This window comes from Ursus americanus, chromosome 3 (genome assembly GCF_024610735.1).
Source record: "Ursus americanus isolate L20-20 chromosome 3, mUrsAme1.1.p, whole genome shotgun sequence".
NCBI classification, from domain to species: Eukaryota; Metazoa; Chordata; class Mammalia; order Carnivora; family Ursidae; genus Ursus; species Ursus americanus.
The window spans coordinates 27,194,921-27,213,878 of NC_142129.1; the positions used below are offsets into that span (position 1 = coordinate 27,194,921).

Consider the following 18,958-nt stretch of genomic DNA (forward strand, 5'->3'; position numbering starts at 1 on the left):
GTCATCCATACCACTGCCATAGTGACCTCACTAAACACAGCTCTGCTCCTGCTTCTCCACTGTCCTCAGGAAGTAAGGATTTTCATAATTGATCCTCAGCACACCTCACCTGTCCTGCTGTTGTCCCACGGTCATCTCTGCTTGCACACTATAGCCACACTACGCCCGCTATGCTCAGTTACTTGCACGTCCTCAGAAAGACCACGTGCCTTCCATGCTTTTGCATCCAGTGTCGCCTCTACATGGAACATCCTTTCCCTCCTTCCTTAGTAGCTAGCTACGCACCCTTTAAAACAAGTTCAGATGCCCCTTCTCCCAGAAGGGATCTGCTGATCGTCCTACTCTAGCCTGTACTGTACACTTTCATGAGACCCTGTTTCACTTCTGTTTTAGTATATAGTGGTCAGTTTTTTTATATCAATTTACATGTCTGACTCATGCCTGGATACTGAGTTTCTTCAGCAAGAGCTGTCTATTATCTCTGTATCCTCATATCCTAGCACAGTGCTTATCATTGAGTTTTACTAAATGCTTGTGGAGGAAGGCAGGGAGGAAAACTAAGGGACAGAAATAATGGTTGTATAATTTCATATTTCAGGTAATATCAAGAAATTATGCTATGTAGATACTGTCATTTCAAATTCTTGAACATCTTCATTCTAGGAAAGATTAAAGCATAATATTCATACTTCTCCAGAGTCATATTTCAAACTAAGCTTATTTCTTTAGCAAGTTTCTTTATCTTGAATCCGGCTTCACTACTGGGAACTCTGTTCCTTGTGTGTCTTATTATTAACCTTACCAACGAGGACAGCATGGACTTCAGGCAACAGGGACCCAGAATGTTTGAAGGAGCCGGGGGCCTCTGAGGTGCAGTGGACAGGGAAGACGAGTGGCACTTACTCTTCCTTATTCCAGGCTAGACCTTCTACAGGAATTCCTACTTAAGCTTTCTCTGATGCTTTGTTTCCTATAAACTATTTTAAATTCTTCTTTTAATACTTACAGAGTGTCTATTCTACTTATGCCTTTATACCCCCCCGCTGCCCCACCACCCCAGACCTCATGTCTAGCTTTGAACCTAAACCTTTGTTGAATTATAAAGAGTTCAAAGTGGATAAAGTCCCGGCATGTAATATTGACTCTGGAGCCAGTTGATGACCATTGCCCTTTCTCATGAAGTGTCACACTCTACAAAGGTCTTGAAATCTCACCAAAAAAAAGATGAGATGGAGAAATTTTGTTCACAAAAATTTTCATGAGGAAGAAAGATCTGGTCTTTTTGTTTTTTTTGTAAAAACCGTTAAGTTGTTAGGGTAGAAACTGAGACCCTGAAGAATCCTTGAATGTAGGAAGAATTACCAGGAAGATGGAAGTTTTTTAAGTGTTGCTAGAGAGAAGAAGAGAAAGTAGAGTGAGGAGACGGTTGGAAGGCAATGGGGCACAATGTGGCCCTTGTAACTTTTTAGTTATATTACTAAATAAATTAAAAATTAAGGGCAAGATAATTTTTTTGGTAAGAGGAGAGGGAACGAGAGAAATGATTGGGCCATATACTGATTCAGGACAGTGCCCAAGGATGCAAGACCAGAAGACTGAAGGAAGGAGAGAAAAATTAGCCACAAGAACTTGCAGAAATCAGGGGAAAGGCTTTTAGTGAGTCATAGGTTTTAGAATTAGATTTTAAATTCACGGTCACCTCAGCTGATAAGCCAGTTAATCTCACTGGTCCTCGGGCTAAGATTTAGAGGAAATGGGCATTTTAGCTGATACAAGGGGATTTTATCGCAGTTTTGACCAAAATCTTGTTTAGGGCAAGGAAAACACATCCATAGGTTGGAACTGCTTCGCTTGAAGCTGATCCTAATGCATTACATAGCTTAATTAGTTTAGTCCTTAAAAATACTGACTAACAGTGACTTTGGCCTACTTTTAACCTGTTATGGTAAATTATAAAATCTTTGTTATTCTACTTAAATTCATTTAAATCACCTTTTTGTATAGGATGCCATACTAAACATCATAGAAAACAATAGAGATATATTTTATAGTCTTTCCTTGGAAATACTTCTACAATATCTATTCCTCTTTAGGCCTGTCTACCTCTCCTCTCCCCCACATCTACCATTGTCTCCAATATTCAAGAGGAGACAGCGCTGATTTCATAAAACTTGAAGTAACTTATTATCCTACAGTTTGTGGGGTTTTTTTGGGTTTTTTGTTTTGTTTTTGATTACTAAGAAAAAGTAGCTTATAACTAATCCCTGAAGCTAGACAAGGTCAGAGTTTTTTCAAATGTCGAAACTAACAATCAGAGCCATAATGCAGACTTTAAGATCCACATTTAGCACCATAACATATAGATATATAAAGAAAATATTTACTTTCCTGTAATTTGGGAATAACTTTGGAGAATAAAATTTTATGTTTGGTTTTAACTTCATTGTATCTAAATATTATGTGGTTTACTGAACTTATATTTTTAATCTTCTTATCCTGAACATAGAATTTCTCTGAGTAATGAATGATATTATTTCCAATTAGTCCAATCAAGGCATTAAACTAATCAGGGTATTATGGATTCATACTATGCCTTCACTCTCCATAAAAGGCTTAATCTAAAGATTTTTTTGAAGTATTAGTTAAATAATTTGTAATTTTAACACATCAAACATTGACCTCGGCGGCAGGTTATCAAATGTTATAACTCACAAGCTGCCGGAGATGAAAAAAAGCAGGCCAAGAAATTCGAATAAAAAACCATCAGCCAGTTTCTAATGTATCTTGGGTTTTCTTCACCCAAACTGTGTTAAAGAGACAGTTTGAATTTCTGCAGGATATTTTCCCTAGAGTCAAGGCCATTTATTTCTTTGATTCACATGCCACTTCTCACAGTCACGGGCTAAAAAACTGCAGTCCTTGTGAGCTCTGTTCATTTAAATGTTTTTTTTCTCCCCCGTACTCTGGTGGCCAACAGCTAATGGGATAGAAAAATGCAACCGATTTTTGCTTCTTTCTGAGCACCATAGTTCACAGGGGTGTCCTCTGTGTGTGAACAAAACCCCTTTGCTGTGTAAAAGAAAAGTTGATCACAACGCAGTAGCTTTTGGGGGGTTAGGGTTATTCTTAATTTGTGCCCTTGGGGACCTAAGTATTAATTTAGGAGGAAGAAAGCCCCCTCTCACAGTGCAGTCATTTCTTCTCTTGTGTGGAAGCCTGCTGCTCTCAAGGTTTTTGTTATCTCTCCACCTTCCCTTCCTTGAAATGTGTCTTCCTGCTGTTCTTCTGTTTCTCTCCTCCGGAGTCTGCCCTGTCTGAATTGTTGGCAGCTTAATGGAATTTATTACGCTCCTTTTTCCGAAGCAATTTAAGAACATGATTGTTGTACATCTCTTATTACAGGCAAAGCATTCAAAGAAAAAAGGAAATAGGGAAGAGAAATAAGCAAAGTTGACGCATTTTCCTGTGTCAGAGTAAAAAAAATATATATATACCTTAAAGCCTGAAATCAAAGAAGCTTAGACTTGAATGAAGACCAACTTATCAGTGTTGGCAGCAATACATCCAAGTATAAAAACAGCTTTGTCAAACAGAATTTTTTTTATATCTTTTAGTGCTAACTAGGGAAACTCAAACTTCAAATCTAGGATTCTTTGATTATATCACTGTGGCTAATTCCTGGTTATTCTTCAGGTTTCATCTTAGACATGATTTTCTATTCACCAAGTAATTGCTTCATAGCAACCTGTGGTTAGTTACCTACTTACTTGCAATCATCAAGCATAATCACCCTTTATTTTAATTACTTATGTTCTTATCTTTACATATTGTTAGATTTGAGGGTTCTTAAAATCAGTATAGTATTTTATTTACACTGCCTAGTACACTGACTAATAATATATAGTAAACACAACAAATATTTGTTGGATGAATGAATGAGTATGGTAGGTCCAATCAGATATACAGAACTGTGAGAAATTTATTACTCAGACAGTCTTTCAGGAGAAATAAAATTAACAAACAAGATAACTATAGAACAATTTGGATTTAAATTTCATTGCCCTGAGTGATTGAAACAGAGACACTTCATACGTGTGTGTGTGTGTGTGTGTGTGTGTGTGTTTACAAGTACAATAACGCTTCAGATACTAGCAATTTCATTAGTTCAAAACATAGTAGTTAAGAATTTTTATGGAAAAGGTAGGGTTTGAGTTAAAAATTGGAGGGTGGGAAAGATTTGGATGTTGAATATATTTGAAAAAAAATCCAAGATATTACCATATCATACTATATTAGATGGGGCTAAAAACTTGGAGGGGAGATGGAGTTAAATCAGTCTATCAGCTAAAATACAATTTAGTAGATGAACTAGGCATATCATTAGAAGGTAATTATACTTGGATTTTTACAAATGAAGTAAGTTACCACCTGCAGAGCAAAAGGTATTGTCCACATTACTGGAAGAAAGGAAATTGCATTTAATAGAACCACCCTAAAGAAAATTGCATGGAAAGATTAAGATACTAGTTAGACTTTAAAATATCACAGTATGAAACTTAGCCCAAGATTGCTTATTCCTTAAAACTTTTAAAAGAAGCTTTGAAACAAACATTAAACTTTAGTAAAACTCTGAGGCCTACCCCAAACAAGGCTGTATCTATTTAAAAAAAAACAAACATATATATATATATATATATATATATATATATATATATATATATATATTTCTAAGTGACAATAATTAAATGACAAAATATTTTCTTTTAAGATTTTATTTATTTAGTTAGAAAGCCACAAAGAGAGAGAGCTCACACACGAGCAGGTGGAGGGGCAGAGGAAGAGAGAGAAGCAGACTCCCTGCTGACGAGGGTCTCCAGAGGCTTGATCCAAGAACCCCAGGATCACGACCTGGGCTGAAGGCAGATACTTAACTGACTGAGCCACCCAGGCACCCCTACAAGATATTTTCTTATTGAGCTATTTCCCTTTTATAATCCTTAATAAATTTTAGTTAATTCTATCAGTCTGCTAAGTAGCAGTACATTATTTAATATTAGATTTATGCCTCAAGAATATAAATTAATTATAGGGTTGCAACCTCTCATTTGCTGAATTAAAACTAGAACTGAGAATCTAAAGTTTCTGATGAAAATTCCTAGCTCTGAACAGCACTTATTTTGGCTTTGATCAGAAAATGCTGCCATTACTTTGAAAACATATCAAATATAGTTGTTTTTAGATGGTACTTTTCAGTTTTCAATGTAATTTAGCTAATATGAAATGTAAAAAAATTTAAAAGTAATTTAAGCTGCAACTAAAAATTCCTCATGATCCTGTCATTCTCAATATAGCCTTATATTATTTTTCTATTTGGCTAGTCTGCATTCCTGATGATTTGTTCCCATAAATGGGCTTCTCTTTAAACTTTAAATTATATCAAATCTAAGATTTAAATGGCTGCAAGTATGGCATAAATTGGACTGCAGGTCTCCAAAGCAATTACCATTCAGCCTATAAAAAATCCAGCATTTGGACAGTTAATAAGTCGTGATCAAAATAGCCTTGTTTCTGATAAATTAAAATCAGGAAAGAAATTGAGCAGCTGTATACCATAAAGAAGAAGAGAAAATAGTGAGTTTTCACTGTGACATTTCTAGGTGAATGCATCTTTTCTTAAATTCTCGGTGGGAGGGAACAGGAGCAGTGTCAAACAGAGACTTAATCTTCATAAACATCCTAGTGGTGTCTCTGGTGTCTCACTCCACACTCCATCTCCTGAATTCTTAGTCCAGGAGTCTGCAGATGAGCTTCAGGGGAAGTGAATGCCTTTTCTAACTCTCAGTTCATGGGGTGGCCTAGGTTAGGAGGCACCAAGCCAGATTTGGAAATAGGGAGTGAGAATCGTAGCCGTCATCAGGAGGCAGGGGCCACAGCCCTGCTAAGATAGCTAAATATAACCATTTGACTATGGACATCTGCTTTGTGAGGAACTGTGAACTTGTTAGAGTTATGTTTATCGGAAACAAAACTGTAACTTACAGAGTCCCATTTTGTAGTATCTGTAGGTCTAATGCATTGAGAATTGTGACCATTGCTCCACAGAAGTTGTCTTCAATTGGCAAAGCATGATCAATATACAGTTCTATAAATCAATATAATTGAACCAAGCAGATCATTTTTTTAAACATTCCAAATAGCATGCCTTTTCCCAAAGGGTGATGAGTTACTCCATATACCCATTAAGCCATTCAACATACTAATTAATTAGTACAAACTAGTAGCAAATTCTGAATTCTGTAGAAATATTTGCACTTCCACAGACTAAATAGCTCTTTTATTTTTTTTTTCCTAAAATGTTTTACTTTCCCATGGTCTACAAATTCTTCAATTAATTTCCTCAAGTTTTAGTGGTACTTTTATTCATAAAGTACATGATACTAAGTTAGCTTTTAGTAGAAGTAACAAAATTATTTTTAACCTTTAATTAACTGGTAATTATAAACATAATGTTATTTTCAAGTGTTCAGCTCCAAAGGTATGGAGAACATTTAGTGGCAAAATAATTGAGATGGATACACCGTTCACCATCAGAGCCAGAGAGCTGCAGAACATCTATAAATGCATTATGCTGAAAAACATCTCTCAAGATGAAAGGCTGGATGTACTCCTAACACTTAAACATACTGTGAAGGTACATTAACTTTCTCTTAGTTTTGAAGTATCACTATCAATTAAAAAAATGAATACTAAAATAAACTGTTTTGTATTAATTATAAAGATGATTAATCAATGTTTATACATATGAATTTATTTTGTCAACAAGCTATATTGTTTTGGTATAATTTGGGGAGGATGTGGTTTATGTATTCATATTTATCTAAAAATTCTCAAACTATATGTTATGATACATAATAAATGTAAATATAGCACAATAAATACTCTAAGCATAACTATACCCATCTCTGTGCAATGGATGCAAATATATGGCATGGGATTAATACTCAGTTCAATAAAGCAGCGACTGTCTATATATTTTGGCACTTTTCAGTGAAAATTTTATTTTTAGCAGTTAAAACAGCATTAGAGTATTTTAATTTTTTTCTCTTTACTTATTGATTTAAGACACTTTAAATAGTTGAATAAATGGTTCTTGTTGGGAGGTAAGTCTCCATAGATCGCTTGTGTTTCTCCCCATCTTTTTTTTCTTTTTAAAAGATTTAATTAATTTATTTGAGAGAGAGAGAGAGAGCAGGAGTGGAGGGAAGCAGCAGAGGGAGAGGGAGAAGCAGACTCCCCAATGCAGGACCCCATCCCAGGATGCTGGGATCATGACCTGAGTTGAAGACAGACACTTAACCTACTGAGCCACCCAGGCGCCCCCATTTCTCCTCATCTTGAGAACAGAAGCATTGACTCAATTAGGCATTGACTGCCTTTGTCCTGGATTACCTTTTTAAACATGTTTGTGTAGTGACTAACATTGGAAGATAGAGATAGTTAGGAAAAAAGGGAGAAGCAGTAGGTCCAGAAGTCAGAAATGAGCATGATATCTATGGTGGGCAGTAAAAAAGTCAGACTAGGAAAAAGAGAGTACAGGTAGGGAATACAGTAGAAATCCTCCTAACTGACATATTTAGGAACGTAAGCTGGTTAATAACAATAACAATAATAATAATAATAATAAAAAGAAAACCAAACCAAAGGATAGGCTTACAAAAATAAATTGTGTTTATCTTAAACAATATGTTTAACTTAATATATCTATGTGTACATTTATTTAACAATATTTTAATGGAGGATTAAGGCCTTTTTAAGCATGACTCAAATTCTGTATCTATTCATTATGGCTGTATAATCTTAGATAAGTTATTTAATATTTCTGAAAATCAGTTTCATCATTTGTAAAATTAGCTGCTTGGAGGATATAAATATATGTGTGTATATATATGTATGTATATATCTATTTATAAAATATAAATAAATATAATCTATATATCTCAGTGCTTACATATAGGGAGCCCTCAATGAATAATACATATTACTTTGATGACAATTACTAACAGAGACCAGGGAATCTTAAACCTGAGTACACATTAGAATCATCTGGAGAGCTGGAAAGAGAGAGCAAGATTTACAGAGACAGAGAAAGAGATTGAAAGAGAGAGAATATGAAAATAAATGAATAAGGGATGATATCTAAGCCCCATTTCAGAGAAGTTAAATTAGTTCCTCAAGTGTGAGGGCAATGTTAAAACCTTTAAAAGTCTCCCCCAGGTCATTCTAATATGCCTTCAGAGTCAAGGACCCCTCATATAGACTCTTGAGTTAGCTTTATCAAGTATGTATTAAAAAGTACAGGGGGCGCCTGGGTGGCTCAGTCGTTAAGCGTCTGCCTTCAGCTTAGGGTGTGATCCCAGAGTCCTGGGATCGAGCCCCACATCAGGTTCATCCGCTGGGAGCCTGCTTCTTCCACTCCCACTCCCCCTGCTTGTGTTCCCTCTCTCGCTGGCTGTCTCTCTCTGTCAAATAAATAAATAAAATCTTTTAAAAAATAAAAATAAAAAAAATAAAAAGTACAGGAGAACATATTTTACAGTTACACTTGACTTCACGTTCTGACTCCTTCATTCAAACTATGTTTCTTTTAATCCTCTCTTGAGCAGTTGGAGCAACTTATTTCTATTTTACTACCTATAAATCCTACCTTAATCACTTAACTCTTACTTGGGACTTTTTATTCAACCACACTCATTTCTGTCACTTTATTAAAAAATTATTGTGAATTATACAAATTTTCAGAAAAAATGTGTAAAATATACACATATATATACAGTTTAACAAATATGAAGTTACCAACCATGTAACCTGTCTCGACCCTGGAGCAGGACGTTGCCAACATTGCGAGTACCCCTTTCTCTTTGTAATCCCAGTTCACCCACTCATCCCCTAGAATGTTGGCTTTCTTTTTTTTTTTTAATAATAATTTGTTATTATGTTATGTTAGTTACCATACAGTACATCCCTAGTTTTTGATGTAAAGTTCCATGATTCATTACTTGAGTATAACACCCAATGCACCGTGCAGTACGTGCCCTCCTTAATACCCAAGGGGAGGAGGGTGTAGGATTAGAATGTTGACTTTCACAGTAGTCATTTCCTTGATTTTTTTAAATAGTTTTACCACCTATATATGTATGTATATATATACAATTTTTACAAGTTTATATATATACAAGTTTAGTGTTGCTTATTTTTGGATTTTATTTAAATGGAATGATACTATATTATCTTGTGCCTTGCTGCTTTTGCTCAACAACATTAATTTGTAAGATTTAAGCTTGTTATTGTATATAGCTGTAGTCATTTCCTTGATTTTTTTTAAGTTTTTCCACCTATATATGTATGTATATATATACAATTTTTACAAGTTTATATATATATACAAGTTTATATATATACAAGTTTAGTGTTGCTTATTTTTGGATTTTATTTAAATGGAATGATACTATATTATCTTGTGCCTTGCTGCTTTTGCTCAACAACATTAATTTGTAAGATTTAAGCTTGTTATTGTATATAGCTGTAGTTTATTCATTTCCATACATTTGATATTCCATCAGTATATGTCTTTTATGAGTAGGCCATCCCTTATTTATGTCATCAATTTATTTGTGAATATTTGGTTGTTTCTAATTTTAAACTATTGTGAACAATGATTCTATATGCACATTTCTCTAAAGCACTCTAAAGAGTGGAATTGGTGGATTGTAGATTAAGCATATCTGAAACTCTACTAGACAATGTCAAGTTTTTTTTCCCAAATTAGTTGCACCAGTTTATACTCCTGCCAGTTTCTTTTGAAATTTCTTTCTTTTGGAATATAGTTTTCAGCTTGGTGGTAATTTCAAAAACTAACTTAGTGACTTTAAAATTCTATACTGGGGTCGCCTGGGTGGCTCAGTTGTTAAGCGTCTGCCTTCGGCTCAGGGCCTGATCCCAGGGTCCTGGGATTGAGCCCTGCATTGGGCTCCCTGCTCCGCTGGGAGCCTGCTTCTTCCTCTCCCCCTGCTTGTGTTCCCTCTCTCGCTGGCTGGCTGTCTCTCTGCCAAATAAATAAATAAAATCTTTTTAAAAAAATAAAAATAACAGTAAATAAAAATTCTATAGTGAATATGTTTGTGTTTTGTATAGGAACATGAATGTAAACTGACTCAGGAAATTCTAGAATTGATTGACAGAGAGGTGGACCTTATGATGAGAGGAGTCAAACATCATAATCTTGAAGGACTCAGAAAAAGAATTGCAACACTCTTTTTTCATTACATCAAAACACCTCTGTTTAATCCAGAAGTTGCAAGACATCTTAAGGTACTCTACTTTTTTTCCTGTATTTTTTTCTCAGAATTCTGAGATATGCCATAGTAAATTGAAGTACATTCAAATTTTGTTTTAATGCTTTACTCGGGGTCCATGTGGAAGACCATCTTGTTGGTGAAATCTCTTTTAAATGATTGTTTTTTATGTCAATAAATTAAACTTAGTCCTTTAACTTCTTCTGTGTCTATATTTTTAAGTTTGAATTCCTCCCTACTCTCTGAACCAAACTGAATATTGTACTGTGCAATCCTGATCTCTCACACTATCATGCTTTTGAACATACTATTACTTCCACCTGGAATGCTGTCCCCTATTTCATTCAGCCAACTCTTGTTCATTTTCTGACACTTAATTCACAGGTCCCCTCCTTCATGAGGCCTCAGAGAGAGTTAAACTTACTTTCTTTCCCTTTCTTTCTTTCTTTCTTTCTTTCTTTCTTTCTTTCTTTCTTTCTTTCTTTCTGTTTTTTTTTAAAGATTTTATTTATTTATTTGACAGAGAGAGAGGCAACGAGAGAGGGAACACAAGCAGGGGGAGTGGGTGAGGGAGAAGCAGGCTTCCCGCCGAGCAGGGGCCCAATGCGGGGCTCGATCCCAGAACGCTGGGATCATGACCTGAGCCGAAGGCAGACACTTAATGACTGAGCCACCCAGGTGCCCTAAACTTTTCATGTCTGAGATTCTACATGTGCCTTGTTTGTGTTCCCTTATAATATTGCTTAGTCATAGTTATTACTAAACAGATCTGTGTAGATATCCTGAGCGAACTTCAAATGTAACATGTATTTGAATTAAACTACCTTTTCCAATTCCAACATGCTTAGGCTTCTATGAGGATTTTGCTGTCTAGAGCAAAGAAAAATACCTTATTACCTTCTCACTGTCCAAAACTATTTAAAGCAGTTTTAGTAAAGTTTAGAAAGGAGTGGTTTACTAAAGAATTCTAGTGTTTATTCTAATGATTATATTTAGGGTTATAATTTATTACAAAACTGGTTAAACATCTATTTTGCTTTTTTGATATAAAATCTCCATATTTAGTCAAAACTTTTAGAAAAATAAAATTAATTTTTATATTTTCTTTTTTAATGGATTTTTATTTTTTATTTTATTTTTATTATTCCTTAAAGATTTATTTATTTATTTTTAGAGAGAGAGAGAGAGACAACATGTGCAAGCAGGGAGAGAAGTAGAGGGAGACGGAGAGAGAGAATCCCAAGCAGACTCCCCACTGAGCCCAGAGCTTGATTTGGGGCTCCATCTTTCGACCCTGAGATCAGGACCTGAGCAGAAACCAAGAGTCAGATGCTCAACTGACTGAGCCACCCAGGTGCCCCTTTAATGGATTTTTAAAACTTAATTGTATTGCAAGAGAATATAACAAAAAGTCAGGGTGCCCAGCTGGCTCAGTCTGTAGAACATGCAACTTTTGATCTCAGGTTTGTAAGTTTGAGCTCCACGTTGGGTGTAGAGATTACTTAAAAATAAAGTCTTAAAATATATATATATATAACAAAACTCCAAGAGAAAAGTTGCCTATTTTATTATTTCATATTCAAATTAGTGTTTTATTTGCCCAAGCTGCGTTCTAGTCCTCTACATACTTAACTCAGCTTTTATGTTTGCAGTAATAGAATTTAATATTCTACACATTCACATAACATACCATCTTATTCTGTTTTTAAATTTACCTTTGGTAAAATTGACTGTCTGGGGGTCTGTTTTGACAAATGCAGTCACATAATCAATAGCACACTCAAGATAAAAAATAGTTTTGCCTCCTTCCCCCAAGTTCCCTCATGCTGCCACTTTGTAATCAGCACTTGCCCGGCTCCCTGACCCTTGATGAACACGGGTCTACATTTTCTATCTACGATTACACCTAATCCAGTGTGTCATATAAAAGGAATCCTACTATATGTAGCTTTATGAGAACTGGCTTCCTTCATTTAGCATATTGCATTTGATATTTACCCGTTTTTGAGTATATTGTTAATTTGTTGTTATAACTGAGTAATATTTTTGTTGTCTGCATGTGTTGTCTGCATATACCAGAGCTTGCTTAGCCGTTCACAGTTATAGACATTGGATTGTTTGTTAGTTTTGGGCTTTTGTGAGTAAAATCACTACAAACACTTGATTGTGAGTTTTTGTGTAAAATGATTGTTTTGGGCTAAATACCTAGGAAGTGGGATTTTTGAGTCATCTGATAAATGCATATTTACCTTTATAAGAGATGGCCAAACTTTCTTTCCACACTGGCTGTACCATGTTTCGTCCCCATCTGTAATGTGTGAGAGTTCTAGTTGTTCTGCATCCTTGTCAGCAGCTGGTATTGCCAGTCTCTCTTTTAATTTTGGAATTCTAATAAGTGTGTAGTAGTATCCTGTTATGTTTCAATCTGTGATTTCCTAATGAATATAGTATTAGATATCTTTTCATGCATCTTTTTTTGCCATCCATATAACTTTTTGGTGAAGTATCTGCACATATCTTTTGCCACCACCCCCCTTCTTAAAATTGAGTTATTTTCTCATTACCAAGTTTTGAAAATTCCTTATGTATTTTATATGTAAGTTCTTTGTAAGATATATGATTTGTAAATATTTTCCCTCAGTCTGTAGCTTGTCTTCTCATTCTCTTAATAGTATCTTTAACATGGCAGATGTTTTTTTTTATTTCAATGAAGTTGAATTTATTCATTTTTAAAATGGATCATACTTTTGGTGTTTATTTTGTACTTAAGAAATCCTTTTGGAAGAATTAATATTGTTAAAATGTTCATACTACCCAAAGTGATCTATAGATTCCATGCAATCCCTATCAAAATTCCAATGATATTTTTCACAGAGATGGAAAAAAAATCCTAAAATGTGTATGGAACCACAAAAGTGGTAAACCTCTTGTGTAGCCAAAGCAATCTCGAGAAAGAAGAACAAAGCTGGAGGCGTCATGCTTCCTGATTTCAAACTATATTCCAAAGCTGTGTAGTTCACACAGTATGGTACTAGCACAAAACAGACACTTAGATCAATGCCACAAAACAGAAAGCCCAGAAACAAACCCACAAAAGGATTTCTAAGGATCATTTGTTTACTAAATGATATTGAAAAAACTGGATAGCCTCATGCAAAAAAATCAACCTTTATCTTACACCACATACAAAAGCAACTCAAAATAGGTTAAAGATTTAAATAGAAGACCTGAAACTATAATGCTATTAAAAGGAAATATAAGGAAAATCTTGTTGACATTGACCTTAGGAATAATTTTTTGGTCATGATTTCTAAAGCAAAGGTGACAGAAGGAAAAATAGACAAATGGGATTGTATCAAACGGAAAACCTGCACAGAGAGGAAACAATCAACAAAATGAAAGGCAGTCTACAGAATGGGAAAAAATATTTGCAAACCATATATCTGATGAGTTAATATCCAAAAAAAAGGAACTTATACAACTCAATAGCAAAATAATTTTAACCCAATTAAAAATGGGCAAAGACCTCAATAGACATTTTCTCAAAGAAGACATACAAATGGCCAACATGTACACGAAAAAGTGCTCCACATCACTAATCATGGGGGGAATGCAAATCAGAATGGCAATGAGATATCCTCTTATACCTGTCAGAATGGCTAGTATCAAAAAGACAAGAAATAACAAGTGTTGACAAGGACAGGGAGGAAAAGGAACCCTCGTGTTCTGTTCTCTGAAATTTAAATTGGTACAGCCATTACAGAAAACAGTATGGAATTTCCTCAAAAAATTAAAAATAGAACCACTACATGATGCAGAGTTTCAGGTTTTGAATATCGATCATTGCGCCACCCCAAATTTAGTGTTAAGATTAATGAAAAGAGAAAAACACTTTGTTTAGTGAGCTTTTATTTACACATGAATCTAGCCTGTAAGATGAGTGTAGTGTGACACCAAAAATCTAAATTCTTTTTAAAAATAATAGAGATTTCTTAACACTTTGGCAGGATAAATGAATATTACTTGAAATTTAAATTTTGTGTAGAATAGGAAGTTAAGAGAAAATAGGACTTTAAAAATTAACTAACTTTTTATCTCATTCTAAGATAAGTTAGCCCACAGTGCTTCTGTTGGTTAGTATTTGGCCTGACTTTTATAACTTCCTTCCTTTCTTTTTGTTTTTGTTTTTTACTATTTAGGTCCCTCAAGACCCATTGAAGTTTTATAAGAAGATTTACTTTTGCCATGGTTGCCAGCTCTATTTGCCTTCCACAGAGTTTGCCGTCTCATCCACCTCACACCGCATATACCGGTGTCGTCACTGTATTAACCTTGACAATGAGACTCGACAACGAGAATCATTTTTGAAGTACAAATGTTTACTTCAACGGCTCTACTATTCAGAAGCTGATTATGAAGATGATTCCAAAATTGCTTTCCTAATGCAGGTATGATCAGGAAGGGTTGCCAATCGTGGATGAAATTTGTTCACTGATTTACAGAAAAGATTCCTGCCTTCCCGTAAAAACATTTTAAAATAATGGTTCTTTTGTGTATGCTTATACTTTGTGAAGCTTGCCCCTCTGGCAATTCTAAGTCTATGCAGACCTCGTGATAAAAAACCATTTCAAGAGTTTTAGCTACTATGGTTTAGATTTTAAAAAAGTTTTTAAACAGTTACTTCATTTCCCCCATTTTCCTTCTTTTTTCATTAAAACAGCGAAGTCTTTTTAATAACACTAAGCAAATTGCTTAATCTTTATGAAATGTCAATTTCTTCATTTGTAAAGTGGAAATAAAATGACTTACAATAACTGTGAGGACAAGGGTTAGGTAAGGATAAGGATAGTGGCAAATATATTTCGAAAAGCACTGAATACCATATATGTGTAAGGTAAAATTAACATACTGGAAGAAATATATGCAGCTTTCTCTGGGTTAAAGATACAGTCATGACTGTGAAACTGATAATGTAGCTTGGGCAGAGTGAGCAGAGATTTGGTGAAAAATGAGAAGCTATAAGAAGCACTGAAAACGTCATGAATAATGTTTCTCTTTTAAAAATACACTCAATATGATTATTTCCTCAAGTAATAGAATAATCTTGAAGAAATGTTATGTTTAGAAGAAAACATTATTTTTCACACTTGTTTTGACATGCAGCTCCAAGATATTCAGTACCTGGTAGAGAACATCTGGGCATCCCAGTCAGTGCTCAGTGCCTGGAAGGATCTCAATGATCTGGTCATGGTCAGGTGGGATAAGTCCTTGGAATGGTCCCCCTGGAACTGCATTCTTCTGACCAAAGATGAAGGCGTTGCTCATCTCAAGCTAACAAGTATTGAAGAGGTAAGAAAGTGGAACTTTATCTGAGGAATTAATTTAATCATTGAAAATATTAGAGGATAACTTGACTGCCTTTTACTACATTTGCCATGCATAATTTACATACTTCCATTGGATTAAGAAACAGACGATGAACAACAGTAACAAAATGTGTGGATGGTATGTATGGCTGAGATTAAAATTAAAAGGAAGCTAAGGCACAGAAAAGGACAAGATAAGAGCTCTGAACATCTTACAAGTATCTAAACTTGATACCCCTCTCTGCTAATAATAGCAAGTTCAAGTGTGTCATTTCACGGTAAATTACATGAGAGCGGGGATTTTATTTAGCTTATTCATGTCTATAGCTCTAATAAGCTACACCAGTGCCTGTCACAGACTAGGGGTTTAGTAAATATTTGTTGAATGAATAAATGAAATACCAGATAGATATTATATAACCGAGAATCTGCCCTTCTTTGATTAGCCATCATGAGTCTGCCTAAAAAGCACACTAAACTCTCACATTTTGTTCATAATCTTGTGCTCTAATTGGCAGTCATACTGATGGGGTATGGTTCTGAGGCTCCATTTTTCCTTTTCTCCCAACTGACCAGGAGTGGGGTAAGCACTGTAAAAATTCAATACCATTTAATTTTAGTAACTTACAAGATGCAATCTGTAAAACATTTTGATGAGCAGAATTGAGTTCATCAGAGAGCTTCAGTTACACTATGCACACTTAGGATCCCAACCGCTGATACTGATTCTCTGTCTTCTATTGATTAAATTTCTATACTATTAATTTCATGCAAAATGTCAGTTAAGAGAAAATAAAGAAATGACCAGATTTAATAGTCATTTTGAATGGTGCTGTGCCCTGCTTGTGTTGTTACTGGGGAGAGAGAAAGTATGAAGAGGAGAAACTAGTTAAATTTTCAGCTTTTTTTTTAATAGTTTTCCAGCAGAAGCCAGGTTAAGAAAAATTTCACTCTAGAGATTGAAAGAAAGAGCAGCATGAAACTAAAACTGTGTTAAATATTATATTTAGAACTAAACTGCTTCATAAGTATTTAATCACTGGAGGCATAGCCAACACTATAATATTATTTCATCTAGGACCCATAGTGGGATTGAAGTTCATTCCCAAAGCTGATATTCTACTGCTTCAATTAATCCACACACTCCCTTTGTGTATTTAATCAAATTACTACAGTACCAAATTAAATGTTGTATTCACACGCATTTCTAATTTCAGGATGCCGATCTTACTGAATTTCTATAGGTTCATATAGGCTAAGGTTCTCAACCAGACAAAAAAAAAATTGCCTTTTTATGGTTCTGGCCTAGTGTAATCTGTTAAGTATTAATAGTCAGCCTTGTTAAAGAATAGTTTATGTCTTGCCACAAGTTAAAACATTTCTAAAATTCCTTAATGCACAGAGATATTTGCTTTCTCAGTAAGTAAAAAAGTGCTCAAAATTTAAAATAATTTTGGCTCCCTGAAATCATGACACAAGTTATAGGAAAAGCCTGGAGAAAGACTTCTGTTCTCTGAACTGTAAGTGAGGCAGAACAGTTTCCTGTGGTGTGCACGTTGGTCAAAGTAGGAACAATAGTGAATTTAAAGTCAGGAGACCTGACCCAGCATTTCCCCATTTCTGTCACTAATAATCTATAGGACATAGAGACCTGCCTTCTCTGTGTCATAAATTTTTAAGAAGGTTAGCTAAAAGCATGCCATCAGTGGAGAGGATCAGAGCAGCCCTGGTTGAATTCTGGCTCTATCACTTAGGAGCTGGGAGAAGTTGAGCAAATTGCTGATGTTTCAGTGTCCTAGTTTTCTCATCTGTAAAAAGGGGATAAAAAGGGGATGATATATATTCGATATCTTTAGAAGTTGCTTATTGTTCCTTTGCTTGTACGTACCATAATATGCTTTTCTTACTTGTAATGCTCACTCTTTTGTTCTATAAAGTTGCTTTGAAAACCTATAAAGTTCTATACATATGTAATTTAATGTTGCATAACAGGAATGTATTGGTTTTCTTAATGAAGTAGGGACTAAGAAGTGGTAGAACACAGATTAGTGCAAAGGATGAGTACTTTGCCCTGGTATATGTGTCTGTAGAGAGGAGACTTAAAAATACGCCCAGTAGACTTCTACCAGGTACTCTCTGCCGGAGTACTGTATGCTCTGGCTCCTCTTCTCCAGGCTTTCTTTACCTTTGTTTTGACACGATGGAAGGATCTTTAGTGAAGGATGTCTTACTTTTAGAAAACAAATTTTAGGAGGAGGTACAAGTTGTATTTGTGATTTGGTTGAAAAGAAGGGTCGATTAAGATTAATAAAGGAAATAGATGGTACTTATTAATTCAACCAGAATTTTCTTTTGAATGTGCCACATACTGTGCTATGTGCTTGGAGAAAAACAAGGATGTGTAAAGGATGCAGTTCTTCATTGTTTCAGTTGTATTCAAGTTTGGTTGCAAATAACAGACTAAGCAATTGATAATCACTTAATCAAATGTGAAGTTAGTTTCCATCAAGCAAGAAGTCCAGAGGTTGGCAGTCTGGGGTCTGGATGGTGGCTCCACAATGTTCTCAGAAACCCAGGCCCTCTAACTTTTTCTTCAGCTGTATTTAACATTTGACTTTCATTCTCATGCTTGTGGACTCTTAGGGATAAAATAGCTACATCATCTCCTGCATTCTCTTAAAAAGCTTTCTTGTACGCTTTATCCAATGGCTTCTGTTATATATATCCATGTATGTTTATATATGTGTGTGTGTGTGTGTGTGTGTGTGTGTATATATATATATATATATATATATATATATATATATATATATATGTATGTATAATGGCCTGAAACTTCTCACATGCCCACCCCTAGCTAGAATAAAGGCTGGGAAAGCTGAGGATATCACAAAATACAAAATCAGGCCTCTAAATACCAGTGGAAGAGAGAGTGAGACTGCCACTCTCATTAGAAAACAGATAGTCTTACACAGTGGCAGTGCTACATAACAAAAAAAGTTCAAAGTACTATTCTAGCTGTGGAGAGAGAAGAAGCCTAAACGTTAATTAAGAATAAAAGTAGAAAGGTACAGAGGCTTGATAGAGGCAGAAAGGTTTTTTTTCTATTTAGAAGATAGAAAATGGACTCATGAGGTGGGAATCTAAGGTGGTAAAAAGGAGAGCAAAGAGAGGTTTATACTGTCAGAATACCATTGCGATCTTTGTTTTGGACACTGGAGACGAGAGATAAGTGCCAAT

The 18,958-nt window shown here is 35.1% G+C and overlaps 1 protein-coding gene across 2 annotated transcripts in view; it reads left to right on the forward strand.

Moving 5' to 3' along the window:
- Positions 1–18,958, forward strand: part of IQUB (IQ motif and ubiquitin domain containing) — a 192,587-nt gene that overhangs the window by 30,233 nt on the left and 143,396 nt on the right. For both annotated transcript variants that reach the window (XM_087860852.1, XM_045792740.2), the window contains exons 9-12: positions 6,521–6,691; positions 10,192–10,368; positions 14,552–14,800; positions 15,516–15,701. In XM_087860852.1, coding sequence (XP_087716978.1) covers positions 6,521–6,691; positions 10,192–10,368; positions 14,552–14,800; positions 15,516–15,701 — 783 coding nt within the window. The remainder of the gene's footprint in view (positions 1–6,520; positions 6,692–10,191; positions 10,369–14,551; positions 14,801–15,515; positions 15,702–18,958) is intronic.